The sequence below is a fragment of the Callithrix jacchus genome, chromosome 15, assembly GCF_049354715.1.
Source record: "Callithrix jacchus isolate 240 chromosome 15, calJac240_pri, whole genome shotgun sequence".
NCBI classification, from domain to species: Eukaryota; Metazoa; Chordata; class Mammalia; order Primates; family Cebidae; genus Callithrix; species Callithrix jacchus.
In genome coordinates this window covers 36,329,241-36,356,865 of record NC_133516.1, presented here as the reverse complement: position 1 = coordinate 36,356,865, position 27,625 = coordinate 36,329,241, and the positions used below count along the sequence as shown (strand labels likewise).

Here is a 27,625-nt window from a genome sequence, read left to right as displayed (position 1 = left end):
GGAGGGGTGGAGCTTGAAAGTAGTCAGTAGTCAAACATCAAAGATGGAATCAGGCTCTATTGTATTTTAAAAATACTTCTTAAAAAGACAGTTTTAGGCTCACAGCAAAATTGAGAGGAAGGTGAAGAGATTTCCCATATAGGCTTTGCCCCCACATATACATAATCCTCCCATTAACCAACATCTTCCCACCAAAGTGGTATATTTATTACAGCTGATAAACCTATATTGGCACATCATTATCACCTAAAACCCATAGTTAACATTAGGGTTTACTCTTGGTATTGTACATTCTATAGGTTTGGACAAATGTATGATGACATATAGCTACCACTATACAGAAAACAGAGTAGTTTCCTGCCCTAAAAATCCTCTGTGGTCTGCCTGTTTATCCCTCTCCCAACTCCTGACAACCACTGATCATTTTACTGTCTCCATAGTTTTGCCTTTTCCAGGATGTAATATCTTTGAGCTTATATGGTTTGTAGCCTTTTCTGATTGGCTTCTTTCACTTAGTAATATGCTTTTAAGTTTCCTCCTTGTTTTTTCATGGTTTCCTGGCTCATTTCTTTTTAGCACTAAATGATATTCCATTGACTGGATGTACCACAGTTTATCCGTTCACCTACTGAAGGATGTCTTAGTTGCTTCCAGCTTTGGGTAATTATGAATAAAACTGCTATAAATATTTATTTCCTGGTTTTTGTGTGGACATATTTTTCAGCTCTTTTGGGCAGATACCAAGGAGCACAGTTGCTGTATCACATGGTAAAAGTGTGTTGATTTGTACAAGAAATCACCAGACTCTCTTCCAAAGTGGCTGTACCATTTAGCATTCTCACCACCAACAAATGAAAGTTCCTGTTGCTTCTCATCCCTGTCAGCATTTGATGTTGCAGTGTCTGGATTTTGGCCATTCTAATATGTGTGCAGCGGTGTCTCACTGTTTTAATTTGCATTTTCCTGATGACACAGGATGTGGGGCATCTTCTCATGTGCATCTTTGACATCTGTCTGTCTTTTTTGGTGAGGTGTCTTTTAAGGTCTTTGGTCCATTCTTTAATCACATTGCTATTGAGTTTTAAGAATATATTTATTTGTGTATTTACATAGTAATCCTTTATATCTTTTGCCAAGATTTATTCCTAGTCTGTGACTTGTCTTTTAATTCTCTTGATATTGTCTTTAGCAAAGTAGAAAACACACATTTGATTGAAGTCCAGCTTGTCAGTTCTTTCTTTCACGGACTGTGCCTTTGGTGTTGTAATATAAAAAGTTATTATCAAACTCAAGATCATCTAGGTGTTCTTTCTCCTGTGCTATCTTCTAGGATTTTTGTAGTTTTATATTTTACATTTAGGTCTGTGATTCATTTTGAGTTAATTTTTGTGCAGGACATAAGGTCTTTGTCTGTATTTACTCTGTGTGTGTGTGTATGTGTGTGTGTGTGTGTGTGTTTATGTCCAGTTATTCCATCTCCCTTTGTTGGAAAAACTTCCTTGCTCTATTGTGCTGCCTTTGCTGGTTTGTCAAACATCAGTTGACTCTATGAGTCTATTTCTGGGCTTTCTGTTCTGTTCCATGGATCTATTCACCAATAAGACATTGTTTTGTTTACTGTAGCTCTATAGTAAATCTTGAAGTCGGGTGGTGTCAGTCCTCCAACTTTGCTCTTCACTTTGAGTATTATGTTGGACATTCTGGGTCTTTTGCCTCTCCATATATACTTTGAACCAGTTGGTTAATATCTACAAAATAACTTGTGGTTTTGACTGGGACTGCATTGAATTTATAGATTAGGTTGAGAAGAACTGACATCTTGACAATATTGAGCCTTCCTATCCACAAACATGAAATATCTCTCCATTATTTAGTTTTAAATGTCATCAGAGTTTCATAGTTTTCCTCATATAGATCTTGTGTATATTTTGTTAGATTTATACATAAGTATTTCTTTGGGGTGCTTATTTGTTTAGAGATAGGGTCTTGCTGTCACATAGGCTGAGGTGCAGTAGTCCAGGCTGGAGTGTGGTGGCTCAGTCATAGCTCTCTGCAGCCTCAAGCCATCTTTCCAAGTAGCTAGGACTACAGGTATATACCACCATGCCCAACTAATGCATTTTTTATTAGTTACTCATTTTTGTAGGGATGGTGTATTTAGTCTGTTCTCTCATTGCTATAAAGAACTATCTGAGACTAGGTAATTTATAAGAAAAGAGGTTTAACTGGCTCATGGTTCTACAAGCTCTACAGGAAACATGCTGGGGAGACCTCAGGAAACTTACAATCATGGCAGAAGGGGAAGGGGAAGCAGGCATGTCTTACATGGCTGGAGCAGGAGGAAGAAAGAGAGGAGGGGGAGGTGCTATACACTTTTAAACAACTGGATCTCATGAGAATTCACTCAATATCATGAGAACAGTAAGAGGGAAGTATGCCCCCATGATCCAGTCACCTCCTCCAATATTGGTGATTACAATCCGACATGAGATTTGGACAGGGACACAAACCCAAACCATATCAGATGGGGTCTTGCTGTGTTGCCCAGGCTGGTCTCAAACTCTTGGCCTCAAGTGATCCTCTCACCTCAGCCTCCCAAAGTGTTGGTGTTATATGAGCCACTGTGCCCAGCTGGGGTGCTAATTTAAATGGCATTGTGTTTTTAATTTCAAATTCCACTTGTTTGTTGCTAGTATGTAGGAAAGCAATTAGCTTTTATATATTAACCTTGTATCCTGAAACCTTGCTGTAATTGCTTATTAATTCCAGGAATTTTTTATTCTTTTAGATTTTCTACATAAATAATCATGTCATTAGCAAACAAAGACAGTTTTATTTCTTCCTTCCCAATCTGTATACCTTTTATTTCCTTTTCTTGTCTTATTGCATTAGATAGGATTTTTCCAGTACAGTACTAAAAAGGAGTGGTTCAAAGGACATCTTGCCTTGTTCCTGGTGTTAGTGGGAAAGCTTTGAGTTTTTCACTACCAGGTATGATGTTAGTTGTAGGGTTTTTATAGATATTCTTTACCAAGTTGAGGAAGTTTCCTTTTACTCTTGGTTTACTGTGTTTCTATCAATGATGGATGTTAAATTTTCTCAAATGCTTTTTCTGCATCTATTAATATGATCATGTGAGTTTTCTTTTTCAGCTTGTTAATGTGATAGATTACATTAACCCATTTTTGAATGTTGAACCACTCTTGCATACCTGAGATAAAGCCTGCTTGGTTGTGGTATATAATTATCTCTATACCTACTTTGATTCAATTTTCTAATATTTTTATCTATGTTAATGAAAGATAATGGCCTGTAGTTTGTTTTTAATTGTAATGTCTTTGTCTGGTTTTGATAATAGGATGGTGCTAGCCTCACAGAATGAGTCAGGAAGTAATTCCTCTGTTTCTGTCTTCTAGAAGAGACGGTAGAGTACTGATATAATTTTTTCCTTAAACGTTTGATAGAAATTACTAGTGAGCTTAATCAAGCTTGGTGCTTTCTCAATTATTGATTCAATTTCTTTAATAGATATTAGCTTATTTGGAGTGTCTGTTTCTTCTTGAGTTTGACAGCTTGTATTTTTCAAGTAATTAGTCCATATCATCTAAATTATCTACTTTATAAAGATGTATTTCCTGGTCATAGATAATTTTTCAATTTCAGTAAACTAGTAGAGGTTCTTTTTTCTTTCGGTATTTAAAGTTGTCACTCCATTATCTTTTGGATTGCATGTTTTCTGAGAAGTTTGCTGTCACTGTTACATTTATCCCTCTGCAGATGTTTCTTTTCATCTGGCTACTTAATGATTTTCTCTTTATTTTGGAGTTTCAGCAACTTAACTGTGATGTACTTAGATGTGTTTTTCTTTGAACTAATCCTGCATGGAATGCTCTAAGCTTCTTGAATCCATAGTGTTCTGTCTTGCATGACTTTTGGGCAAGTCTCAGCGATTCTGTCTTCAAATACTTCTCCTCCCTTGTTCTCTGTTCTTCTTTCCCTCTCTGACTCCAGTCATCCATACTTTAGTTTGATATTGTCCCAGAGTTGTTGGTTGGTTTCTTCTCTATATATTTCCAGATTGTTTTCTGTGCTGTATCCAATTAAAAATTGTTCATCTCTAACATATTTTTTCTTGCATTTTGGTTTTTTTCTATAGTTTTCAGTGTTTGGCTGAAATTTTCTATCTGTTAGTATGTTGTCCACCTTTTCAACTGTAACTTTATAATGTTCACCTTGGTTATTGTGAAGTCTCTGTTTGATGGGTTCTAACATCTGGGTACATTACTCATTGGTCTGTTTCTGTTGACTGCTTTATCTCTTGATAAGGAGCCATTTATTTGCCTTGCTTTTTTGTATCCTAATTTTTTTACTGAATGCTAGACCTTGTGTGTAATTGGATAGTGGACACTGAGGTAAATAGTATGCCTAGCAAAGAGCCTGCCTTTCATTCTGTTGAGTTGTTAGTGTAGAGTGGTGTGGTGGGCTGCTGCTTGCTGCTGGTGTGAGGCCTGGAGCTCCGAAAAGTACTTCTCAGTGTTCCAGCAGCCTCAGACACAGCATTCAGGAGGCTCTGCCACCTCTATCTCCTGTGCCTGTGCAACGGGGGAGGAGGAGAAAGAGCCTCTGCACTCCAGTGGTAGGCTGCTGTTACTTGGTGCAGGGCTTGTGGAAGGGGTGGTGGGATTTATCAGGGTTTCTTGTGTTTCAGCCTCAGTCTTGAGCAGGCCTTGTTGGTCTGAGCCTCATGGGTGGGGTGTTATCAGGTGTTCTTTTTAGTGGAGGTTTTCATGGCATATCCTGCTTTTTTCTTCTACCTCTGTACACTATGTGGAGATTGATTTGAACATTGTTAGGAAAGGGCCCTTTCAAAGATACTGCCATTTTTGTGTTAAGACGCTAGCATTCTACAGAGTGATCTTTGAAGAGTGTAGCTCTGACCCTGACCCTGCTTAAAACCCCTCTAATGTACCCCATGGCCCCCTCAGGTCAAAGTCTTTGAGCTCTACAGTCTCCTGCCTCTCATGCTGATCTTCAGTTATTTGAGTTTTGTCCTTCTCCTAGGCCTAAACCATCAGTTTTGAGAGTAGATGTCTTTCTATGTATTGCTAGAGGAACTGGGTAGGGCAGGAAACAGTGCTAGCACATGGTAGGGGCTGAGCCCACTATCTTGAAAGGATGAGAACAAGTACCCTATTTTCTCTCTCCCTTGGAAAGCCCTTTGCTCCCCCGCGTTCCGGCAGGTGGACTCCAGCCCAGTCTCCAGGTTCACACGCACAGCACAGGGGGAAGCATTTTACCCCTCAGTTGGGGGAGGGGCCTTTTTGCTGCCCCACCCACCATCCTGTGCCTGTCCATCCTGGCACATATAAAACAGTTCTGAAATTCCTGTGTGCCCCTCACTTCCTCCTCTTCGTTTCTTTGAGCAGCCACCGTTGGGCTGGGCTTGCTGCACCCTGCCCTGGCAGGGCATTGGCGAGCATGCCACACCGGTGTGGCTGCCTCAGCTTGGGACCGATTCTGCACGTGCATGCCGATTTACGATTTTTAAAGCTCCTTTTCCTATTGTAGGGAGAACTGAGTCATCTCATTCCCCTCCGTGGATCAGAGGACTTGGACTAGATAGAAGCATGTGGTGTCTCCTACGAGGCCTGAGCCGGCCTGGAGCCCTGGCATGGGGAGCCATGGGGCGGCAGCAACCCCCCGGTACCCGGACCCTGGCCAGCACGGGCTCCGAGATCCGGGACGAGTACAGCTACGTGGTGGTGGGTGCGGGCTCGGCGGGCTGCGTGCTGGCCGGGAGGCTCACGGAGGACCCTGCCGAGCGCGTGCTGCTGCTGGAGGCGGGGCCCAAGGACCTGCGCGTAGGGAGCAAGCGGCTCTCGTGGAAGATCCACATGCCCGCGGCCTTGGTGGCCAACCTGTGTGACGACAGGTACAACTGGTGCTACCACACGGAGGCGCAGCCGGGCCTGGACGGGCGCGTGCTGTACTGGCCGCGCGGCCGCGTCTGGGGAGGCTCCTCGTCCCTCAACGCCATGGTCTACGTCCGTGGGCACGCCGAGGACTACGAGCGCTGGCAGCGCCAGGGCGCCCTCGGCTGGGACTATGCGCACTGCCTGCCCTACTTCCGCAAGGCGCAGGGCCACGAGCTGGGCGCCAACCTGTACCGGGGCGCCGATGGTCCGCTGCGGGTGTCCCGGGGCAAGACCAACCACCCGCTGCACCGCGCGTTCCTGGAGGCCACGCAGCAGGCTGGCTACCCGCTCACGGAGGACATGAACGGCTTCCAGCAGGAGGGCTTCGGCTGGATGGACATGACCATCCATGAAGGTGTGGCCTCCCTTCCCATCCACCTGCCTTTTCTCTTTTTAAAAGCTCTCTTCCCTACCCCAGCTCCCGCCCATGTCAGCCTAAGCTCCAGGCTCCTGGCTCCAGCATGGTCAGCAGGCATGGACACACTGAGCCTGGCATGAGCAGGAAGGGATGTGGCTCGGTACACCCCAACAGAATACAACCCAGAGTCGTGAGTGATACACGGTGGTGACCTGTGTTCTCTACACCTCTGGCCCCTGTTTGTGTGGATAATGGAAAATCAGCTCTCTGGACGGCCCAATGTTCTCTAGGGACTTATGGATGGGGAAACAGGCACACTGAGTGGTGAAGGACCATGCTCACAGCAGGGCAGAGGCAAGCCAGGGCTGACCCAGGGCTCCTGCCTGCCTCTTCAAGGCTCTCAGCCCTCTGGCTGAGAGGTGAAGGTACTTTTAAGGGTGAAGGGTACTTTTCCACTTGTGTCCAGGGGACCCCAGGCAGCTGTGGACTTCTGTAGGGCAGGTTCTTTCTGTCCCAGCTTTAAAGGCAGGTCTTGCAGTCAGAGCTGGGCATATCCACTCTTTCCCCAGCTCCTTCCTCCTGCCCAGGTAGCAAGGGAGGGTGGGGCCGTGCCTGACTACCTCACTCCATCCTGCAGGCAAACGGTGGAGCACGGCCTGTGCCTACCTGCATCCAGCACTGAGCCGCACCAACCTCAAGGCCGAGGCCCAGACGCTTGTGAGCAGGGTGCTATTTGAGGGCACCCGTGCAGTGGGTGTGGACTATGTCAAGAATGGGCAGAGCTGCAGGGTGAGTAGACTGCAGCCACGGTCCTGGCAGAAGGGAGTGGGCAGTGACCCTGGTGGTTCAGCTCAGAGGGGGCAGGACTCATGCCCTCACCCCCAGCCCTGTATGCTGGTACCTGTGATGGGGGGGGGTGGTGAGCAGCTGGTGGCAGTGGGCTGGTGGAGGTGAGGAAGCCCCCAGTCCTACCACCTGCAGAGAGCCCCCGGTGTCAGTGCCCCTGTGTGCATGCCTAATTCAGAGCCTTCCACACCATTTCAGGGCACTGACCTCACAGGAAACTACAGGTTTACACTAGAGGTTTTTAAACCCATATATGTGATCATACTTTATATTTTTGCATTGTTGGCAGGGGGTCAGATTGTTTTGCACCTTCACGTGTAGATCTGGTTTACTGCTTGCTTTAGACCACTCACTTGAATGTCTGTTTTCATTTATCTCATGTAAGCCGACCCCTCCTGTTTCTAAGGCCATCACTACTGTCTAGCTGTAGTTGCACCTGTTGGTTGCTTTCAAATAGTGACTCAGTGAGCCTCCTCTTCTTGACTCTGGGGCCTGTGAGCAGGTGCTGTACAGCAGTTGCTGTGTCCCGGCGTGCCACATGCATTCCACATCCCAAGGCCATGTTCTCATGGTGCTGGTTAGAGCAGGACACTGGTGAGTCAGGAGAAGAGCTGGCTTTTCGGGGAGTGTGACCTGGTCAGACCTCTGTCTCTTCCAGGCTTATGCCAGTAAGGAGGTGATTCTGAGTGGAGGTGCCATCAACTCTCCACAGCTGCTCATGCTCTCAGGTGTCGGGAATGCTGACGACCTCAAGAAACTGGGCATCCCTGTGGTATGCCACCTGCCTGGTGAGCCCCCTTCTTTACTGCTCCCCAGGGGCTGTCTCTGCTCAGCAAATGGCTTAGTGTATCTTAATAGCATGGAGTGTGGAGGTGGTGGCAGTCAGTGCTCCTTGGAACTGTCACATCGTCTCCGTGAGCCAGAAGGTCACCCCTGGGTCCCAAGCTTTGTGTTGCTTTCCCTCTCTCTTCACCGGCCATCCTATTTCACTTGGAGAAGGGCATGTTGCAGCAGGGAGCATCTGCCCATGAAGTCCCGCTGGGTCAACCATGGGTGTGTCACCAGGGCAGCTCTATGGTGAGAGGGGTCCAGGCCTCGTCTTTCCATCCACAGGACTCGCCAGCTGCCCTGAGCATGAATGAGGTCAGCTCAGTGCTCCAGAGTCTGCTCTCCCTGTTAAGACCTAAACTTGATTTTATAAACTGTCTCTGATGCCCTTGAGGGCCAGGCTCTGTCTCTTGCCCCCCCGTAACCTCACTCCAGGAGGGCTGGGCCTTTGTGCATTTAGGCTTCATCATGAGGGGCCTGGGGAAGTGCTGCTTCATGACAGTGACCTCCCCAGTGTGCCCAAAGGCTTGGATGAACTCATGCAAGGGCTGCATAGCACGACAGGGCTGCTTCCTCCTTCCCCACACTGGGGCGAGGATGGGGCTGCTCTCTGCCCCTATGGCCATCATCATCCAGGCACTGCTAAATAAGCAGTGCCTGCTGAAGGTGTGGGCCCTGCTGTCATGGAGGGGGGCTGCTGAGCAGGGCTGACAAGGGGCACCCAGAGGCTGCCTTGGGAGTAAGTGACAAGGACAGGTGGCCTTGGCAGCATCCGAGGCAGGCCATACTTGGCCAGGAGTGCAAGAATGGTGTCTCTGAGAGGCAGCCTTTAAACTGAGACCAGTCTTTGAACTGAGCTCCTGCTCGGTCCAGAAGATAAGTGAATAGGGGAGAATTTTTAAAAACCAGGGGGATATTGAGAAGCAGCTGAGCTCCCTTGATAGCCATTTTCTTACCCATTCCCTCCCATATCAGGGGTTGGCCAGAACCTGCAAGACCACCTGGAGATCTACATTCAGCAGGCATGCACCCACCCCATCACCCTCCATTCAGCACAGAAACCCCTACGGAAGGCCCGCATTGGTCTGGAGTGGCTCTGGAAATTCACAGGTGAGCACACTCATCGGTAACCTGGGAGGAGACTATGAACATTGAAACCTCCTTCCTCAGGAGCTGAGCAAGGGTTCTGGCCACTGCGTGCTGCGTTGATGCTGAACTGTGCCATTTACCTTAGCTCTGAGTCTCAGTATTTCCATCTTCAAAATGGGAATGCACAGTTTCAACCTGATGGGTTGAAGTGAGGACAGGAAGCAATAGCACGTGCCAAGGAGCTTGGCCCAGGGCCTGCTCAAGGTGAGACTCCTCAGGGCTTAGGGGCTGCTCTTCCTTACAGATGGGCAGGGATGGCGTAGTGCTACACAGCAGGTGAGGTCCAAGGAGCCAGGAGAAAAGGTGGAGAGAGGAGACTTTGGGGCTAGACTGCAGAATCACCATTCATCTTTCAACCTTTTCCATTTGATTTCTAGCTGCACCTGGGCCAGGAAATGATAGTTTGAAATCCTGCTCATCCACTCAGCCTGTATTTCTCACACACCTGCTATGCACTGTGTGCTGTACTAGGTGGTGGGAAGAGCCAGGAAAGCAGGTGGTGTTGGCAATGGCAGAATTGGCCCAGGTAGAGGGCAGAGCTGATGCCCCCACTTTAGGCAAATAGTTGACATTTTATGGTGTGGTGCTGGGTGAGCCTCCTGTGGGGGGTGAACTGGACTTGGGTCCAGTCACCAGGAGGGAAGCCAGGAACAGCTGGCCCACCTGCCACGCCCTGACTTGCTCTTCTGCCTCATCCTCTTTTGCTCCTCAGGGGAGGGAGCCACTGCCCATCTGGAAACAGGTGGGTTCATCCGCAGCCAGCCTGGGGTCCCCCACCCGGATATCCAGTTCCATTTCCTGCCATCCCAAGTGATTGACCATGGGCGGGTCCCCACCCAGCAGGAGGCTTACCAGGTGAGCAGGGGGAGGAGCCTTGGCTCCCCGGGGTGTTTTCTTCCCACCATCCAGGAAGGAAGATGCTCTCATTCTCCAAGGCAGCATTCTCCCTGGTGCCACATGGCTGCAGAGTTGGGGGCATAGAGGCCTGTCCCCTGCCTTCCAGCTGTCCAGCATGTCTGGGTCGGGAGAGGAGAGCAGGGAGGGAGACCAGCAAGTCACTCTTTGTGGTGCGTGCCAAGCGTATGACTGGTCCATGCAGACAAGGTCCTGAGTGCCAGAAATGGGACAAACGGGGGTGCTGACTTGGCCCTAGGATCACCACCTCTGAAAGCTTTGAACCATGGAGTATGAGGCCAGGATGAAAGAGTGATTCACCGAGGTGGTTTGTAATCACTTTGTGGAGGTGGGTACCATGCGGGCAATGCCTCCACTCCCCACTGACTCTGGAAGCAGAGGCCCACTCTGCAGGTAAACCAGGGTTTGTAGCGGTCACTGTAGATGTCTATGGAGGGATTATCACTGCTTCCTCTGTGTTCTCCTAGGTACACGTGGGGACCATGCGGGGCACGAGTGTGGGCTGGCTCAAACTGAGAAGTGCCAATCCCCAAGACCACCCTGTGATCCAGCCCAACTACTTGTCAACAGGTAATTCAGCCACCTGCATCTGCTTGGCCCTGGGCTTGAACACACGAATGCCTTGTAAGGTTCCTGCTTGTCCCTGAATCATACCCTTGGACTATACTTTCCAAGACAAAGGTGACCCTCTGTCATCCCCCGCCCCATCACTTCAAGTTGTAAACTTGCTTCAGCAGCCCTGTCGTGTCCTAGGACACATGAAATAACCCCGGGGCTTCATTTTAGGCAGCAGGGGAGATTTGCATCTTTCAGAACAATCTGCCACGAGGTGAGGGAGACCGCGCCGTGCGGGTGCCAGGTCTGTAGCTAGAGCATTGTTCCTGTTGTTACTCTGAGCAGCCTCTAAAAGCACATTCCATTTCTGGGCCTGCCTCTTTGCATGCAACAAAAATGAGCACTGCCCACTGGGCGGGTTTTGCCCAGCAGTGGCTGCAGGGTACTCACAGCAACCCTGTGGCAGGGGCAGGGTATGTGTTCTTATCCCTGTCCTACAGATAAATCAGACCCCTGATTTCAACCTGGGCCTCTGGGCAGGCTGTGTCCATATAGGATGCTGACTTTGAGCTGCACGGTACAGTCTAACCAGCAGGTGACAAGCAGCCTGCTGGCTCAGTCCCCCATGACCCTGAACTTTGTCCCCAAACACCATCTCCTCAGACAGCTTATAGAGCTTCTCCATGCCATGAATCTTCCAGTGAGGCCAGCATGGCAAAAGGAGGGGTTTTCACCTGTTTCTTCTCAACAGAAACTGATGTCGAGGATTTCCGTCTGTGTGTGAAGCTCACCAGAGAAATTTTCGCACAGGAAGCCTTGGCTCCATTCCGAGGGAAAGAACTCCAGCCTGGAAGCCATGTTCAGTCAGATAAAGAGATAGATGCCTTTGTGCGGGCAAAAGCCGACAGTGCCTACCACCCCTCGTGCACCTGTAAGATGGGCCAGCCATCTGATCCCACTGCTGTGGTGGATCCGCAGACAAGGGTCCTCGGGGTGGAAAACCTCAGGGTTGTCGATGCCTCCATCATGCCCAGCCTGGTCAGCGGCAACCTGAATGCCCCCACCATCATGATTGCAGAGAAGGCAGCTGACATTATCAGAGGGCGGCCTGCACTCTGGGACAAAGATGTCCCTGTCTACAAGCCCAGGACACTGGCCACCCAGCGCTAAGACAGTTGCTGCTGGAGGATGACTGGGGAAGCCCCCTGATGAGCCAAGAGCGCCAGCACAGCCCTTGCTCCCAGGCTCCTTCCAGAAACTGTCTAGCACTAGAATCCAGGTGGCTGAGAATGGCTACTTATCATACCTGTCCTTTTATCCCTACTCAGTAGCTGAGAATGGGATAAACTCTTGGGAAATGAGACAAATACTGGGCAGTGGATCAAGCTCCTTTTCCCCAGACTTTCCCTGTGGGCCGCTGGGGAAGGCCAGCATTCAGGCTGAGATGCTCCTCCCTGCCTCCTGGAGGGACAGCAGGGGAGGAGGGTTAACTCCTGCCGCATCCTTTGTCTTGTGTTCACTTGGCGTTCTCTAACCCAGGGGAGTGGTTCCTTCCCAGGGCGTGCACAGAAGCTGGGTGCCAGCCAGATAGCACAGGTTCACCAAGGAAGAGGCATCCTCCTCCTTGAGCTGCAAGCTTTAGCTGAGGCAAAGAGTCACACAGTAGTTAGTTCAGCCTGGGCTGGCACATAAGTCCCCAGTGTCCCTGATCAGAGGGGAAAGTTACCTGCTGGTAGAAAAACTGACTTTCCCTTTCTCTCTTCCTAATTTCACTCTTAGAGTCAGGCAGGTAACTGGGGCTCAGCTGGGTCACTCTGAGAGAGTTGTGGCCCACCTCTCTGAATCTCTGGTTCTTATTAAACCAGGGCCAGGTATAGTGGCTCACACCTATAATCCCAGCACTTTGGGAAGATCACTTGAGCTCAGGAGTTCAAAACCAGCCTTGGCAACATAGTGAGACCCTGTCTCTGGAAAAAAAAAAAAAAAAAATAGCTGGGCATACTGGTATACACCTATAGTCCCAGCTTCTTGGGAGGCTGAGGCGGGAGGACAGCTTGAGCCCAGGAGTTCGAGGCTCTTGTGAACCCTGATCGCACCACTGCACTCCAGCCTGGGTAAGAGTGAGACCCTGTCTCAAAAAAAAAAAAAAAAAAAAAAAAACTTCTGAGATTTTTTGGACCTTATTTAAGGAGACAGAAGTCTGGAGGGAATGTCACTTGGCTTCACTACCAAAGGTTTCATGACTTCTTAGCATTTTAAAAGGTTTTCCTTTTATCAAGAAATGCAGAAACCCAGAGCAAACCCCACATACCAGATCACTGCTTCCTACTGAAGCAGCTAGTCTGAGAAAGGACTCTCCCATATTGGGCTTGGGAAATGAGTTGGCAGCCTGAGCTGCCCCAACAGTGGACAAGGCTGGTTAATTCTTATTCTCTAGACGTCCACAGGAGCAGACCAGGATCGAAAACGCGGTTAAGCGCAGTTAAGTACAGCCCCTGTTCCTGTAGAAATGCCACTGAAAGAAAAATTCAAGATTGGAGTTTTGTAGGAAAAAAAGACACAAGTAGCATTTACAACAACTCTTTGCTCTTTAAATTTCTTACCATTCAATAAAGTAATCCAGTCACTTACATTTGAACTGAGATGCCTTCTCCAGACCGATCCGAGGTAATGAACATGAAATGCACTAGGATTCTTCCAAAGACAACCACAACCACATCCACATCCACTGTCAAGAGCTGGAAAGAAAAGCGTTGTTACGTGGAAACCACTGTACTAGGCCTAGAGTAAGGACAGGAGCGAATTGGGGGATTCCAGGCTTTGCTGGGATTGGAGGGGACTAAGGTAGCTTACAGACTTTGGGGACCTGACAGCCACAACTTAGGTTTTTGAGAAAAACCTTCTAGAAAGGCAGAATGGAAGAAACCCATCACACCTCTCCTTTTAAAAATCTTAAGCAGCTCTTGTTTAATCTTACCTGTATTTTTTACTTTTATTTTTTGTTCCAAGAGAGGGTCACGAAAGAAAATTCTAAACCTGCCAAGAGATTTATTTCTCCTACGGAGGGTCCCTACCTGCCCCACAGCAGCAGTCCATGGGCATGAGTCACCGGCGTCTCAGGGCTGCCTGCAGGATTGCAGGAACCGCAGTTCAGGTGCCAGTCTCAGGGCTCGGAGGGCCTCGTGCAGCCTTCCTGCTGGAGCATGTGTAGACTCAGGGACAGGAGAGGGTCCCGGGCCAGCCATAACTGCTGACCCTTCTTTGGAACACGTATGGATACGGCAGGGTGACAGTCACTTAGTTCTATCTCTGTGTCCCATGGTGTGTCAGCCTATGAGATCATGGTCGCTTCAGTCCAGTGGCTGTATTTTAAAATAAGCAAAATGTCATGTGGTAAGAGGAGTTCATTGGGAGTGCTGCTCAGTTGCACCAGGCCCTTCTCTCTGAAATACTTAGTCATGTTCTATACAGTTGTACAATTTGGCCATAAACAGAAATGAGGTTCAAAAGAAAAGATGGTGTGTCGCATGTCCAGAACCTGAGAGTTACCCTGCCATGAAAGGAGCCTTTCACCAAAGGAGGAGAGGCTGTCAGCTGAGGAAACCAGCATGGGGAGAAAGGAACTTGCTACAAAGTGGGATGCACAGAGGACCCTCCATCCTCAGACTCACAGGGAATCAGGCCCCTTGGGAAAAATCCTGCAGTACCTAAACAAATGTTCTTTGCAAACAGTGTGGTTCAAATAGCACAACAGAATGCTATGCATGTGCCCAGTGCTCTCAGGAGCCCTGACCTGTTGCAGAAGCCTGTGCTGAAGCTGCTGCACTAGTAGAAGGCTGTTCTGATGAAATAGGGGACAGCGGTGGGCTGCATAGGAGCCAAGAGCATCTGCTAGCCCAACAAGAGATGGTGAGCTCCTGAAGCACGAGTTGTAGGCACCCAAGCATCTAGTCTTTCTGCCTGCAGCGTGTGTTGCAGGAATCATCATCTCCACGATTTCAGATTCTTTTTGGCTGGGCTTGGTTCACACCTATAATCCCAGCACTCTGGGAGACCGAGGCAGGTGGATCACTTGAGGCCAGGAGTTCGAGACCCACCTGGCCAACATGGTAAAACCACATCTCTACTAAAAATACAAAAATTAGCTGCGGATGGTGGCACACGCCTGTAGTCCCAGCTGCTCGGGAGGCTGAGACAGGAGAATGGCTTAAACCGGGGTGGCAGAGGCAGCAGTGAGCTGAGATTGCACCACCCCACTCCAGCCTGGGTGACAGAGTGAGACTGCCCCCTCCCGCCAGCCCACGTGCCAAACAAACCAAAAAACAGATTCTTCTCCAGCCAACAATGTCCCACCACTTAGAGGTGATTTCACGCTTCTACTGATAGCCAGTTTAACATCAGTTCCAATACAGATTTTTTTTAAAGCTAAAATGCCCATCTCTACTGGCCCTGTTTAGTGGCCCAGGCTGTCCCCACAGGACATCCCCGAGACCACCCTGTCACTCCTGATGTTGGAACCAGGGCCCAGGCCTGCTCCTCATTCTCTCCTGCCCTCCCAGTCCCCAGGAGAGGAGAAGAAATACTGTCTTAGAGAAATAAGAACGTTTTCAACAAAACATCCCTGGTATCAGTTTTCTAGTCAGGGAGTCGAGGCTCTGTGCATGATGTCAGCTCTACTGCTAACCAGTTTTTATAAACCAGCCAGATGCCGTCATAACAATAAAAACCTTTGTAGGAGATGCAATTGGCAAAGACACTTACGACGCCAGTGAGTATACAAGGTGAAACTGCTCCAGTTTTCTTCACAGCAGGGTCAGTAGTAAAGCAAGTGGTGCCCCTGGTCCCATTTCACAAAGGTGAGCCTGCACCGAGAGGTACCGTGGCCCTCACAGCCCACCAGGCCTGGCCTTTGCCCAATTCTGAAACTTCTTAGGACAGAGCTGGGAAGGGACACCTGGCAAAGTGCTATCCAGCTGTCTGGGTGGATGTCAGAGTCCACAGGCTGAGCAGAGATGGTTCTCAGTGAGGTTCTCGATGCCAGTTGATGGTGAAATCGTAGCTGTCATTTACATTTTGTGAGATTATGAAAAACACAAGATTAAAGAAACTAAATATATTATTCTTGTGGACACAAAATGTGTATTTTTCAGGTGGGGAGGGAACCAAAAAGGAAAACCATTTCATCTTAACACTTCCCTAAAACAAAGGGAAACAATAACAACATGATCTACAACTTCACATTTTTCTTACAAAGAGAAATTTAATATTCGATGAGAGGTTGAACCAGGCTTAAAGCAGACAGATATTAGGAAGTGGTGCAGCCTGTAAAAACACCAGTTTTTAAGCACTGACTTTGGAAAAGATCATCGCCTCTACCAGACACTCAGGGTCCTGGTCTCGCAATTTTGGCCTGATGAGAAGCCACACAGTAAGACCAAGACCGAACAGAGACACAGTGTCCAAGATAATGTTGACAGTGGTGTAGCCCTTTAGGAGAAATGGCACTCCCTGCAGCTGGTATGAGGTTACCACGGGCACCGAAGGAGCCAGGAGGATAAGAAAGAATATCTGTCATTTCAGAGCTGCCCTGGCACAGCACCTGCCCTGTCGCAAATGCCAGCTCTGTGCGAGGAGAGCTCCCAAACATAAGAAAATTATTACACAGTTTTATTCTGAAGAACATTTTGCATTTTAATAAAAAAGGATTTATGTCAGGAAAGAGTCATTTACAAACCTTGAAGTGTTTTTGCCTGGATCAGAGTAAGAATGTCATAAGAAGAGGTCTGTAAGGTCTTCATAACAAAGTGGTGTTATTTACAAAAAAAAATTATAATAAAAACAAAACCATTAACAGGTTATCTTTATACTATTAAAAATTTTAGACCAAAATTGCTACCTATCTTTTTGATTGCAGGGAATCCCTGCTAAGGTAACTTGACAGCATACTCCCGTTGACAGAAAAGGAAGCCTTGACGGTTCTAATTATCCAAAAGTGGGTTTTCATCAAGACGTACAATCAGAGTGTGAGTGCATTCTAATGAAAACTTCAGCCCTCATTCAACTGCATATAAAAGCCCTCAAAGAGAACACACAGTACAGCAATGTTGTATAAAAGGCAACAATACGATTTGTACAGACCCCGACATTCCAATCCTATAGATCACCATGTTGCTCCTTTCATCCCCCTACCCCACCACCCCTTATTTCTAAAGCAGCACCACCAGTCCCCAGAAGACAAGAGCAGCTGTACCTCATTCATGTATGCATTTCTGTACCAGAGATGCAAAAACGCCCTGTGTGGGCAGCAGAGAAAACCTAACTATGGATGCCCTCGGGGCAGAACAGCCGGCTGGACCTGCTCTGTAATTAACTTACCAGAGGGTTGTTCACATCAAACAAAACCAAAGACAGCTGCAACCCACCGTGGATCCAAAGGTACAGTATCAAAATCATAGAACTCTTGCCCAAAGAAAAGACTGCAAATAGCCATCTGGTATATCTTGTGGAAAGACAGGTTTATAGTGACTCAAAATATTTTAGAAAAATTTCTGTAATGTCAAGCTCTTTCAAACTTAAAATTTTACCCCCAGAGGATTTTCACTGAGTAAATGAGAATTGGCTCTATTTCTTCTACTTCTGGATAGCCCGAGTAAAAATACTAATGATTTCTAGGTTTCAGTGGGGAACTACAGTTATTAGGACCCATGGATATTGCTGCAGTTCAAATACGGTACAGTAATTACAAAATATAGACCATCTCTTTACAAATACAAATTATAGTATATTACAAGTCATGTACAGTAAATCTATAATTTTAAACAAACTAGTGTATCTAAGTTTACCTGGTTGCGAGTGCATTATTATTCCAGTTTACAGTTGCCCTTAGCATGACAGTCAGAAACAGACCATCGGAGTGATATTCTCGTATGTAAACTGGAGTCACATCACAGAAAACCTTATTTATAAGGTCCATTGCCCTTACAATGACCGCTGGTAGCTGGGTTCTGACTTACGTGCTGTATTTCAGAACAGCTAAACAGGAACCAGGACGCAGTGTATTTGGGGGAAATGGTTTAAAAATGGATATGTTGGGCCCAGTGACTGATATGCTAGACCGATGGCTGAGGTAATGACACAGGTGTGATGGTGGTCATCACCTTTACCTTCCCCACTCCATGCCTTCAGGTGGGTGGGCCTGGTGCCCCGGTGCATGGGAGAAGTAGACTCCACAGTAGGGCCCATCTGGACAATGGGGCAGGGCAGGTCTGCCCTCCTCACCCATCCTCTGTGAGAGGGTGGGCCTGCTGTTCCCTGCAGCTGGGGCTGAGGGCAGGGTGCTCTGCCAGGCTCCACCACTCAGGACCTGTTCCTACCAGGTTTATGGCTTTCTTGAGGCATGACATCTCTTATACAAAAGTCTAATTGAATATTACTCCCAACTAGTGCCTAAACTTTCCTAACTATGAGGCACTTTTCCCCTGGCCCTCCTGTGCCCCACCTGAGGCCAGAGTCAGTCTGCCCCTCGCTGGGGGCTACAAGGTGGTGATGCATATCATTTCATCTGCCAGGTCCTCCTCATCCCTCCCAAGGTCTGGCTCTTCATCGCTGTAGCCAGGACCAAAGTCCTGTAGCTCATAGTCCTGCTGGTGTGAGAGGGGGCCCACATCCCCGTTGGCTCGGGGACGCACGTTCCCATTAAGCAGGGTGCTGGCTGCACTCTCCATCTCATCGATGGTGAGGTCACAGGCATCAGCGATTTCATATTTTGTTGCTGACACAAATTTTGGGTCCCTTGCATAGCGTCCCAAGCCTTCAGATATCAGGACCTGTACAGGAAAGAGGGATGGAGGCATGGGGGTATTATAAGGCTTTGCAGGGCAGGGGAGAGGACAGAAAAATCAACTCCAGTGCTAACTTAACTGCACCATGTGCTTTGGGGATGCGGCTCAATCATGTTTTTCTGGAGTGCATACATAATTAATGTAAATGGCTTTGAAAATGTCCTGGAGCTTAAAAAAACTACACATGGCCCAACAAGAGTGAAACCCACTGGGGAAAGACATTTAGTATAAACTGAAACATACTACTGGAACAGCACCCATAATGCCAGCACAGCTCATTTATGAGCTGTATGGTGGTGACCAGTGTTTAGGTTTTTTTTTTTGTTTTGTTTTGTTTTTTTAAGACGGAGTTTCCCTCTGTCACCCAGGCTGGAGTGCAGTGGCGTGATCTCAGTTCACTGCAGCCTCCACCTCCCAGGTTCAAGCGATTCTCCTGCCGAAACCTCCTGAGTAGCTAGATTACAAGCACACACCACCACACCAGGATAATTTTTGTACTTTTAGTAGAGAAGGGTTTTCACCATGTTGGCCAGGCTGGTATTGAACTACTAACCTCAGGTGATCCATGCACCTCAGCTTCCCAAAGTGCTGGGATTACAGGTTGAGCCACCGCACCCAACAGTGGTGACCAGTTTTAACTCATGCTTCAGGTACATTCCTGCTTCTCAGAAGTGTCTGACTGAGGGACACTGGCTCCCAGCCTGGCCGCCCTCCCACCACTGCCCTTCCTGCTATTGTGGTTGCACCTCTACTGCTCCTGGTGCTTCCTGCCCTCTGTGACCAAGAGCCATACTCACTGCCTCCACCAAGCTGTCTGCGCTCCTCTGCTTGTCGCTGTTTTTGTTCCGGAAGCTGCTGGGAATGGTCAGGCTGGCTGGTGTGAAAGTCCGGTAGGAGATGTCAGGCTCGTCTGTGTACCAGGAGCTGCGGTGCAGGGATGGCAGGCTGCCGTTCACCTGGTCCAGGGCCTCTGACTGCTCCACTTGGATCAGGGGAGTGTAGCATGGTGTCCAGTCCCGGTAGGGAGGGGTCGCTGGAGGGGTGGCCCACGACCGGGTCGAGTGACTCGGTGAGTACTTCTGGGCTTTACTGGAATCTAAACCAGCAACTGCCATGATCTGAGGAGAGAGAGGAGTATTGAGACACCAGAGGTGCCTCAAACCTCCTGCACACAGACCAAGCATGGGTGCTGTGCTCTTCAGGCGCGGTCCAGGGACTGGACCAGGCTTGGAAGGGAAGTGGGCACACTGAAGTATGCTGGGTGAATGGCCAGTGACGACTTGGTTTTCTAGCACACTGTGCTTTCTTTTCCCCCGAATCCATAATGCATTTCCTATGACTGTTCCCAAGGAGATATCGGTTGCTAATTCATGAAATTGCTTCAGGGAAGCCCAACAAGCTGTGGGTGTGAACACACCACCCAATTCATGCTGGGCTTAAATACTGAAGTACATTCGGGAAACTACGGCTTCCCAGCACTTACACGAAAGCATAGCTGTTTCTCTTTGCTCTGCAGTAACACATCCTAGAGCCAGCATTTGGCATGTGCTAAAGCACTGGGTACAAGCCCCGGGTTTACAATCCCACCATGGCAGATAAACCTTGGGGTTCACACTCTGCAGAGAGGGGCACTGTAAACAGCACAGGCCCATGCCCACCACCCCATCATGCACGAATGGATGGCATCTCTGATGTGACACTTTCAGAAAGAAAAAGCACCCTATTCTTATCCTCGAGGGAAAGCCCCGGTGAGTGGCCTCTGGCCCCACTCTCTCATATGTGCAGCCATCCCCAGTGTGGGCAGAGTGTTCTCCCTGGACTGCTCCCTTTGTAGGCAGGGCAGGTTTACCCTGCATGGTGCCCACAGGGCCCTGCCCACGGAGGGACCCATAAACTTGTTTTAACAAAGGAACAACTTCTTGGCAAAAATAAAGGGCTACACCGATTGTTCAGAATCAGCTAAGTAGCCCCCACACCCTGAGCTCAGATTACATCAGGTTCTGTATTCAATACCAGGAAGAGGTGGTGAGGGTTGCAGGAGGCACCTGGGCAGAGAGGACAGCTTTGACAGCTGGCTCCTTGGATTCAAATGCCAGCAGCCACTCACTTGTGCAAGACTAGGCAGAATGGGGCTCATGTCCATAGCTATTCAGCAGGATTGTTACAAGGATTAGCCAGACTGTAGGTGAAGATTCTCTCCTTCCCTCCTGGTGCTTAAGGCCAAGGGGAAGGGCATGACCTGATGGTGGGTCTTAGGTGGGGTGCCCCGGGGCATGGGGGCAAGGCCAGGCGGCCACTCACCTGTTGCTGCATCAGGTGCAGAGGCAGGGCTGTGCGGTGGGGGAAGAAGGTGGGAGATGACGGGATCTCCTCCTGGCTGCTCTGCCGGCGCAGGCACTCAAAGTTGAAGGAGGATCTCCGGTGGGCTGGGAAAGCAAAGGGCATCATGCTGTTGTGAAGCACGTTCTCTGCCAGGACACTGTCTCTCGGAGTCAGGGTGGCCTGACACTCAGCAAGGAGCCCAGGAGGAAGCAAGAGGTTTGTCCAAGAGAAAGATTAGGAGTAAGGTCTCCAAACTTTAGGAGGAGAGGATGAAGTAAGAAGCCCCATGAGGGATGTTTTTAAAAGTACGAACTTATGGCCACCAAAACCCCACAACACTTCCCACTGTCACATTCCAGATGCCCACAGTGTCCCCAGGGGCTGAGATATCTTGCCAAAGCTCCTGTGTTTACACCTGTTTTAAAGAGAAGGACTTTACCTGCCCTGATGGGCTTGCCCGGGTAATAAGCAAACTTTTTTTCACTGGGAAAGATTCAGCTTCTCTAGCACTGAAGACAAACAAAGGATACCTCTAACTTTAAGAACACGCTTGTCCTGCAAACAGCTCTTCCAACAGAGGCTCACACACAGGCTGAGCCGTGACAAGACGATCCATAGTGCCCAGCTTTACAGGGCGCCAGGCCCAGGAGATCATTCTGAATCCTGGGACACAGCCAGCAGCCTCCTCCCAGAAACCTCCTACCCTTGCAGGGGCCTCCTCCAAGAGCACACCCGTAGTTTATAGGCATTTCTACAGCTCCTATCTTAACTGTGCTTTCCTCAGGTCACAGGGCATTTCTCAGCCCTGGCAAAACTCCACGTGGCTCTCATTCCTCTATTGGAAAGCCCAGGGACCAGCTGGGAGACAGCTCCCGGGCACAGTGCCGCTGCACACAGAGGCCAGGCTGAGCCCTTGGCTAGGCACTGCCCAGCAGAGAGGAACGAAACAGCCAGTCCCGGCCTCTTGCACCCAGTACACATTGTGGGGCCTCCTTGTTCAGTTGCCAACATGGGACACACATACTGCTTCATCAGAAAGCCCTCCCTCTACCCACCACCCGGGGGCCAACTGTGCTATGGAGCATAGGTTTCCAGATCTGAGAGCTGGGAGAGAGCAGCAGGCCCTCTCCTGTGTGCGGTGCTTTTCCATTGCCAAAATGCTCCATGGATCCCTGCCATCTCGTGTGCTCTGCACAACACTCTCTGGAGGAGAAGGGAATCCCTCTGCAGCTGAGAATGCAGGTGGAGGAGTCAAACGTTCTCCCTCCCACAGTTTGAGCTGCAGCGCAGCAAAGCAAAACCACCTTATGAATCATGAGCACGTCCACTGCTGCCCGCTCAGGCTCCTCTCCAGCACTGTGGCCAGTGGGATTCATGTACTTGCTGGATTGGCCAGGTAGGCCACAGACAAAGGCTGAGGCCTGAGGAAGGCAATGGAACTCACAGGGGTGAGGACCTCCGCCCGGCCTCCTCTGCACCTGCTTCATCTACTATTCATGGGAAATGAAGTGACTTTGTTTAGCAGCATGTGTTTGGGGCTGAGGAACTAAATATTAACCATGGAAATGGGTCTGGTCACACTCCCCAGCGAGGCTGTGACAGCTGGAATGAGGCAGAGGGCCCTGGGCACCTCCCAGCGGTGCTCTTTATAGTATATGCAGTTGGCAGACTCAGAAGCCAATGTGTCATGGCTATTTTTGGTTACTGATTAGAGTCCTGCTCAAAAATATGCTTCATTCCTCAGAAATTCCAGAAATGGATAGTCCTTAACCATCATCAAAATGCCCACATGCCCAAAATGAAACTGCTCACCCAGAAGCTAGAAAGGGCCAGGGCTGTACCTCTTCCCCCAGCTGGAGTTCCTCACTCAGGATGATCCAGACCCTCCAGCTCCTGCCATCCACCGCTGCAGGGGGAGAGCATGTGGTGGCAGCCAGCCCCAGCCCCAGCCCCAGCCCCTCTAGGCAGGATGGGTTTCCTTGCCCCAGAATGAAGGGGACCAACAAGTCCAAAACCTGCACCGTGAGCAGAGGGCACTGACGGACCTGACACAAAGATGAGGGAAGAGGAGGGAAGATGAGGGAGGAGGAGAAAAGGATGGGGGAGGAGGAGGGAAGGATGAAGGAAGAGGAGGGATGATGAGGGAGGAGGAGGAAAGGATGAGGGAGGAGGAGGGAAAGATGAGGGAGGAGGAGGGAAGGATGAGGGGGGAGGAGGAGGAGGGAAGATGAGGGAGGAGGAGGAGAAGATGAGGGAGGAGGAGGAGGAAAGGATGAGGGAGGAGGAGGGAAGGATGAAGGAAGAGGAGGGATGATGAGGGAGGAGGAGGAGGAAAAGATGAGGGAGGAGGAGGAAAGGATGAGGGAGGAGGAGGGAAGGATGAGGGAGGAGGAGGAGGGAAGATGAGGAAGGAGGAGGAGAAGATGAGGGAGGAGGAGGAAAGGATGAGGGAGGAGGAGGAAAGGATGAGGGAGGAGGAGGGGAAGATGAGGGAGGAGGAGGGAGGAGGAGGGAAGATGAGGGGGGAGGAGGAAAGGATGAGGGAGGAGGAGGGAAGTTGAAGGAGGAGGAGGGAAGATGAGGGAAGAGGAGGGAGGAGAAGGAAGGAAGGTGAAGGAGGAAGAGGGAAGATGAAGGAGGAGAAGGAAAGGATGAGGGAGGAGGAGGGAAGATGAGGGAGGAGGAGGAAAGGATGAGGGAAGAGGAGGAAAGGATGAGGGAGGAGGAGGGAAGATGAGGGAGGAGGAGGGAAGATGAAGGAGGAGGAGGGAAGATGAGGGAGGAGGAGGAGGGAAGGTGAAGGAGGAAGAAGAGGGAAGATGAAGGAGGAAGATAAGCCCTGGAGAGGCCTGAGGACAGATGGACACCAGAATGCCCAGGTGCCCCTCAGAGGTGTGGAGTTTTGCAAGACAGGCCTGGGGCACAGCCAGCTCTGCACTTGAGCCCATTCTTCCCCTTTGAGGGCTCAGTCACCCCATCACAGAGTGGAGCAGGACAACAGCAAAAGCATGTGTGTGAAGTGCCTACTTCTCAGGATGGTCCCAGCTTCAAAGACAATGCTGTGTATGCAAACACCCCTTACCGGCTGTGTGTGTGCAATCTTAGGGCCCTCACAGCCTCTCTGTTTTTGAAGAGAGTCAAGCACAACACTGGAAGCTGCAGCTCTATCGTGGGATGCGGATGAGAAAGAAAGGAAAGTAGATATGCTCTCTAGCCCAGGGCTGTCCTGAGGACTAAGGGTCCTGACCTGGCAGCACACATCCATCACTGGCCCCCAGCGCAGGGGTTGGGGGAGAGGCACACTGTTCCCCAGGAGGTTCCACCCAGAACAAAAAATCTGGCCTCACATGCTGGGGTGGGAGGTAGTAGGCGTCTCCTTGGAGATCTCCGTGAATCATAGCAAATGGGCGAGTCATCGTCCTCCAAGAATCCTTGGGGTTGATGGTAGCCTCGGGGCCTCTCAAAGTCCATGTTTCTGCCTGGGTATCTGCTGTAGTAGCCATAGTTTTGCCTGGCAGTCAGAAAGAGATGGGGCAGTAAGGTTCTAGGTAACAAGCTCTTCACTCAGCCCTGCCACACCCACCTCCTCCCTTGGACACAGTAGAACTGGCTGAGAACAAGGCTGACCTCAGCTTCATGGAAGATTCTCAGTGGAAAGCAAGGGCCATTACAGGAAGGCTGGGGACTGAAGGCCTGTGCTGAGGGATGTCCTGGGAGTTTCCATCCCTCAGCTCCAGGGCAAACGTGGATCGCAGATGTCCTGTGAGCCAGGCTCTCACCCACTCATTCCCTCTGTGAGAGCTTCTCTCCTGAGCACCTGCCCTCTGCCAGCTGCTGGGCACCAGGGATGCATGAAGCATGAGCCCACCCTCAGTGGGCTTAGAAAATGCCATGAGCACACAGAACTCGAACGCAAGCTGGAAGGGCCAATGCTGGAAGAGAGGAACTCGTGGTTCTGTGAGGTTTTCTTTTCTGGGGTATGTGGGGGGCGGACTTCAATTCCAGTCATGAAGATAAAATGCAAGGCCCTAGAGAAGGCCCTTGAGAGGTGGGATGAGGCCAGCAGATGGAATGAGGGCATCTAAGCAGGGGCCACAGTGTGAGCAAGAGCCCTAGAGAAGGGAACACAAATCCATTTGGCTCAGAGTCAGCAGTTCCAGAAGTCAGGCATTTGAAGGAGACATGGGGAAGGGCCACAGGAGCAGAGGGTGAGGGTCAGGCTGTGGCTCAGATGCCAGATGTCACCTTACTGCCATTCTATTTCCACTTCACTGGGCCCCTGTGGTCACAGTGAGGTGCGATTTCGAGAAGAGGGCAGACAGTGATTTTCATCTGCCTGCGCCACCTGCTGCCCCCCAAAGCAGAGTGCCCATTCTAACCACAAACATTCTTGTTGGTGGACAGAAGCCCGAGAGACCCCTCTGCTCAGTGACCCCTTCTTTCTTCATCTCCAGGAGAGACCCCCTGAAGGGACAGGAGGCAGGCACTGTGCATGAGGACCCTGACCAGTCTTCGGGCTGGCCAAGCCACTGTACACACAGAGACCAGGGGCCACCAAAGCTCCCAGTGTTAATTCAGCAAAAACTGATCTCTCCAAAGACGGGGTGGTGGGAATATGTTAACTCAGCCATGAAGCAGACCCAGCTCCCATTTCCCAAGCCTTCACTAAAAAGCTCAGAGGTTCCTGATGGAAATAAGGCAACAGGTCTGAAGGAACAGGGCCAGGCTGCCTCTCTGTGGCTCTCTCCAATTCCAGCTCTCCCTGTGGCCCGGAGGCTCTGCTCCCATTTTGCTTTTGCGGGGAAGCCCAAGTGCAGCTGCCAGTGGCCTTGGCTTCCTGAGCAGGCACAGCACCAGGGCAGGGCGGCCTCCTGCCCTCTGCGGGAGCCAGAGCAGCTCACCTGCTCCAGGTAGGTGAGCTGTCGTCCTCGTAGCACTCCTCGCTACTGAAATACTCCTGCTCCCCCAAGCAGCGGGGGTCCCTGAAGTAGCCATGTACCTCTGGGTCTTCCCGGCAAATAGTTGGGAGCTGCTCATCTCCTGAGTCGGACCTGCAGTTAGGAGAGAGGATCTGAGAGCCTGGGCGGGCGGCAGCTAATTCCTGCTGCAGCTGCACCTGTGCATGCGGCCAAGGACCCTGCCAGGTGCTCCTGGCTTCTCCCAAGCAGGACTCAAGCAGCACTGGACTGTACAGGCTTCTGGCAATGGCGTCGTGTGTGTGTCTGTGGTGTGCGTGCCAAGATGGGGTCTCTCTCGGTGCCCCGCACAATGTTGGTGTCAAACCATTGTGTCCAGAGGCCTTGGAGTCAAAGGAATAGGTGCAACTTGGAGAACAGAACAACAGCAGCAGCAGCAACAACAAAACAGACCTAGAGTGCTGCAAACAGTGGTTGGTGGCCCCAGGAAAAAGACCCTGGGCTCCCAGGGCATCTGCTTGGATCTGTTCCTCTCCTTCTAGCCCCCTAGCTCCAGCCCAGTGTGACTTCAAAACCTGGAACAAAGGAGCTTCCCAGCCACCGATCTCTTGCTATATCAAATCAGGAAGGCCAAGCGAGTTCTGGATACAGTGCCACAGGGGAAACTGTCACAGAACATGTCTACCATGTTCCCAAAGGCTGCCCTGCCCCAGGACTGTGATAAGTCTCCCTGAACCCAGCTCATCTGGGCCTCAGTCCTCAGAAGAAGACTTGGTGACATTGATCCTCACTCCAAGGGAATGATGGTGCTTCCTCAGACTTCCGCACTTTCTTGCGCCCTGCTTGGGCCCACGTGGCTCCCGACTTCTCTTGATAACACGACACTAGAAGACCTATGCTACCCCCGACCCCAACAAAATGAACATTCTGTCCACAATTCAACTCAGGTCAATACGTGTGGAGTGGAAAATACTACACATATCTCGAGGGCTACAGGGAAAATGACAAGATCCCATTCCTGATCTTCAGGAGGTTTGGGTCATGCTGCAAAGCACCCATGAGAAGCTTGACCTCAGAGAGCAGCCAGAGCTTCCAGCCATACAGGCTGGGGCCCCCATAAATGTACACTGAATGCTCCTAGTGCCATCATGAAGCCTGCAGGATCCAGCCCATGGGGTGCACCTTGTGTGTGGATACCAGTCCTTGGATGGCAACAGGGTCAACACAGATATGGATCTGAAGGTGCCTTTGCTTAGAAACAACGACTTCTGACCTCTGAGTCCCCAGCCATGAATCATGAAAACCTTTAATAGGATGGCTGAAAAAAGATGTTTCTTATTCCTCAGCACTCAGAGAGGCCAACTGGTAACATACCATCACAGTATTTAACACAGAAACACAGGTAATGAGCACATACCTAATGTAAGTTTCATAATAGCGGGTTCTATCCGGGAAAGGCATAACATGGGAAGGAGGGAGAAGATAAAAGTTAATTTCCAACCAAATTTACTATGCAAATATCAAGCCACCTCCTAGAGCAAGGGTTAGCAATCACGATTCACCATGCATATATGGCCGCCACCTGGTCTATGACCCATGGGCCAGGAACGGTTTTTATAAAGGATTGAAAAAATAAAATCCAAAGACAAAAAAGATTTCACCATATGAATACATGAAGTTCAAATTCCAGTGACCACAGGGGAAATTTTACCGGGACACAGCCTCGCACCCATTCACTTACATATCACACTGCAACGGCAGAGCTGAGAAGTTGCAAGACTGTATGGTCCTCAAAGCCTAAAAATACAGACTCACTGACCCTTCAGAGAAAAAATCCACCAACCCCTGTTGCAGAGTATGTGAGCACAATTGGGAGGGTGGATTTTGTGGCTGCTGGTGTTTTAAAGCCCCTCGGCCCCC

At 49.9% G+C, this 27,625-nt stretch overlaps 2 protein-coding genes across 51 annotated transcripts in view; one reads left to right on the top strand and one right to left on the bottom strand.

Annotated features, from left to right (window-relative positions):
* CHDH (choline dehydrogenase) overlaps nucleotides 1–15,745 on the top strand; it is a 32,806-nt gene extending 17,061 nt beyond the window's left edge. For all 3 annotated transcript variants that reach the window (XM_078351187.1, XM_002807591.6, XM_078351186.1), the window contains 7 exons: nucleotides 5,569–6,330; nucleotides 6,971–7,122; nucleotides 7,838–7,967; nucleotides 8,983–9,117; nucleotides 9,869–10,011; nucleotides 10,539–10,641; nucleotides 11,378–15,745. In XM_078351187.1, the coding sequence (XP_078207313.1) occupies nucleotides 5,628–6,330; nucleotides 6,971–7,122; nucleotides 7,838–7,967; nucleotides 8,983–9,117; nucleotides 9,869–10,011; nucleotides 10,539–10,641; nucleotides 11,378–11,796 (1,785 nt within the window). In that variant the 5' untranslated portion in view covers nucleotides 5,569–5,627 and the 3' untranslated portion in view covers nucleotides 11,797–15,745. The remainder of the gene's footprint in view (nucleotides 1–5,568; nucleotides 6,331–6,970; nucleotides 7,123–7,837; nucleotides 7,968–8,982; nucleotides 9,118–9,868; nucleotides 10,012–10,538; nucleotides 10,642–11,377) is intronic.
* Nucleotides 15,746–16,291: 546 nt separating this feature from the next.
* The window catches only part of CACNA1D (calcium voltage-gated channel subunit alpha1 D), a 322,332-nt gene continuing 310,998 nt past the window's right edge, over nucleotides 16,292–27,625 (bottom strand). For 38 of the 48 annotated variants that reach the window (XR_013527364.1, XM_078351159.1, XM_078351167.1 and 35 more), the window contains 6 exons: nucleotides 27,123–27,149; nucleotides 25,691–25,840; nucleotides 24,137–24,300; nucleotides 20,769–20,893; nucleotides 19,265–19,585; nucleotides 16,292–18,452 (listed from right to left, as the gene is read on the bottom strand). Coding sequence is in view for 47 of the 48 variants with exons in the window: in XM_078351159.1 (XP_078207285.1) it covers nucleotides 18,159–18,452; nucleotides 19,265–19,585; nucleotides 20,769–20,893; nucleotides 24,137–24,300; nucleotides 25,691–25,840; nucleotides 27,123–27,149 (1,081 nt within the window). In the remaining variant the exon portion in view is untranslated. The remainder of the gene's footprint in view (nucleotides 18,453–19,264; nucleotides 19,586–20,768; nucleotides 20,894–24,136; nucleotides 24,301–25,690; nucleotides 25,841–27,122; nucleotides 27,150–27,625) is intronic. The other 10 variants (XM_078351180.1, XM_002758434.6, XM_078351182.1 and 7 more) reach the window with 1 other exon arrangement.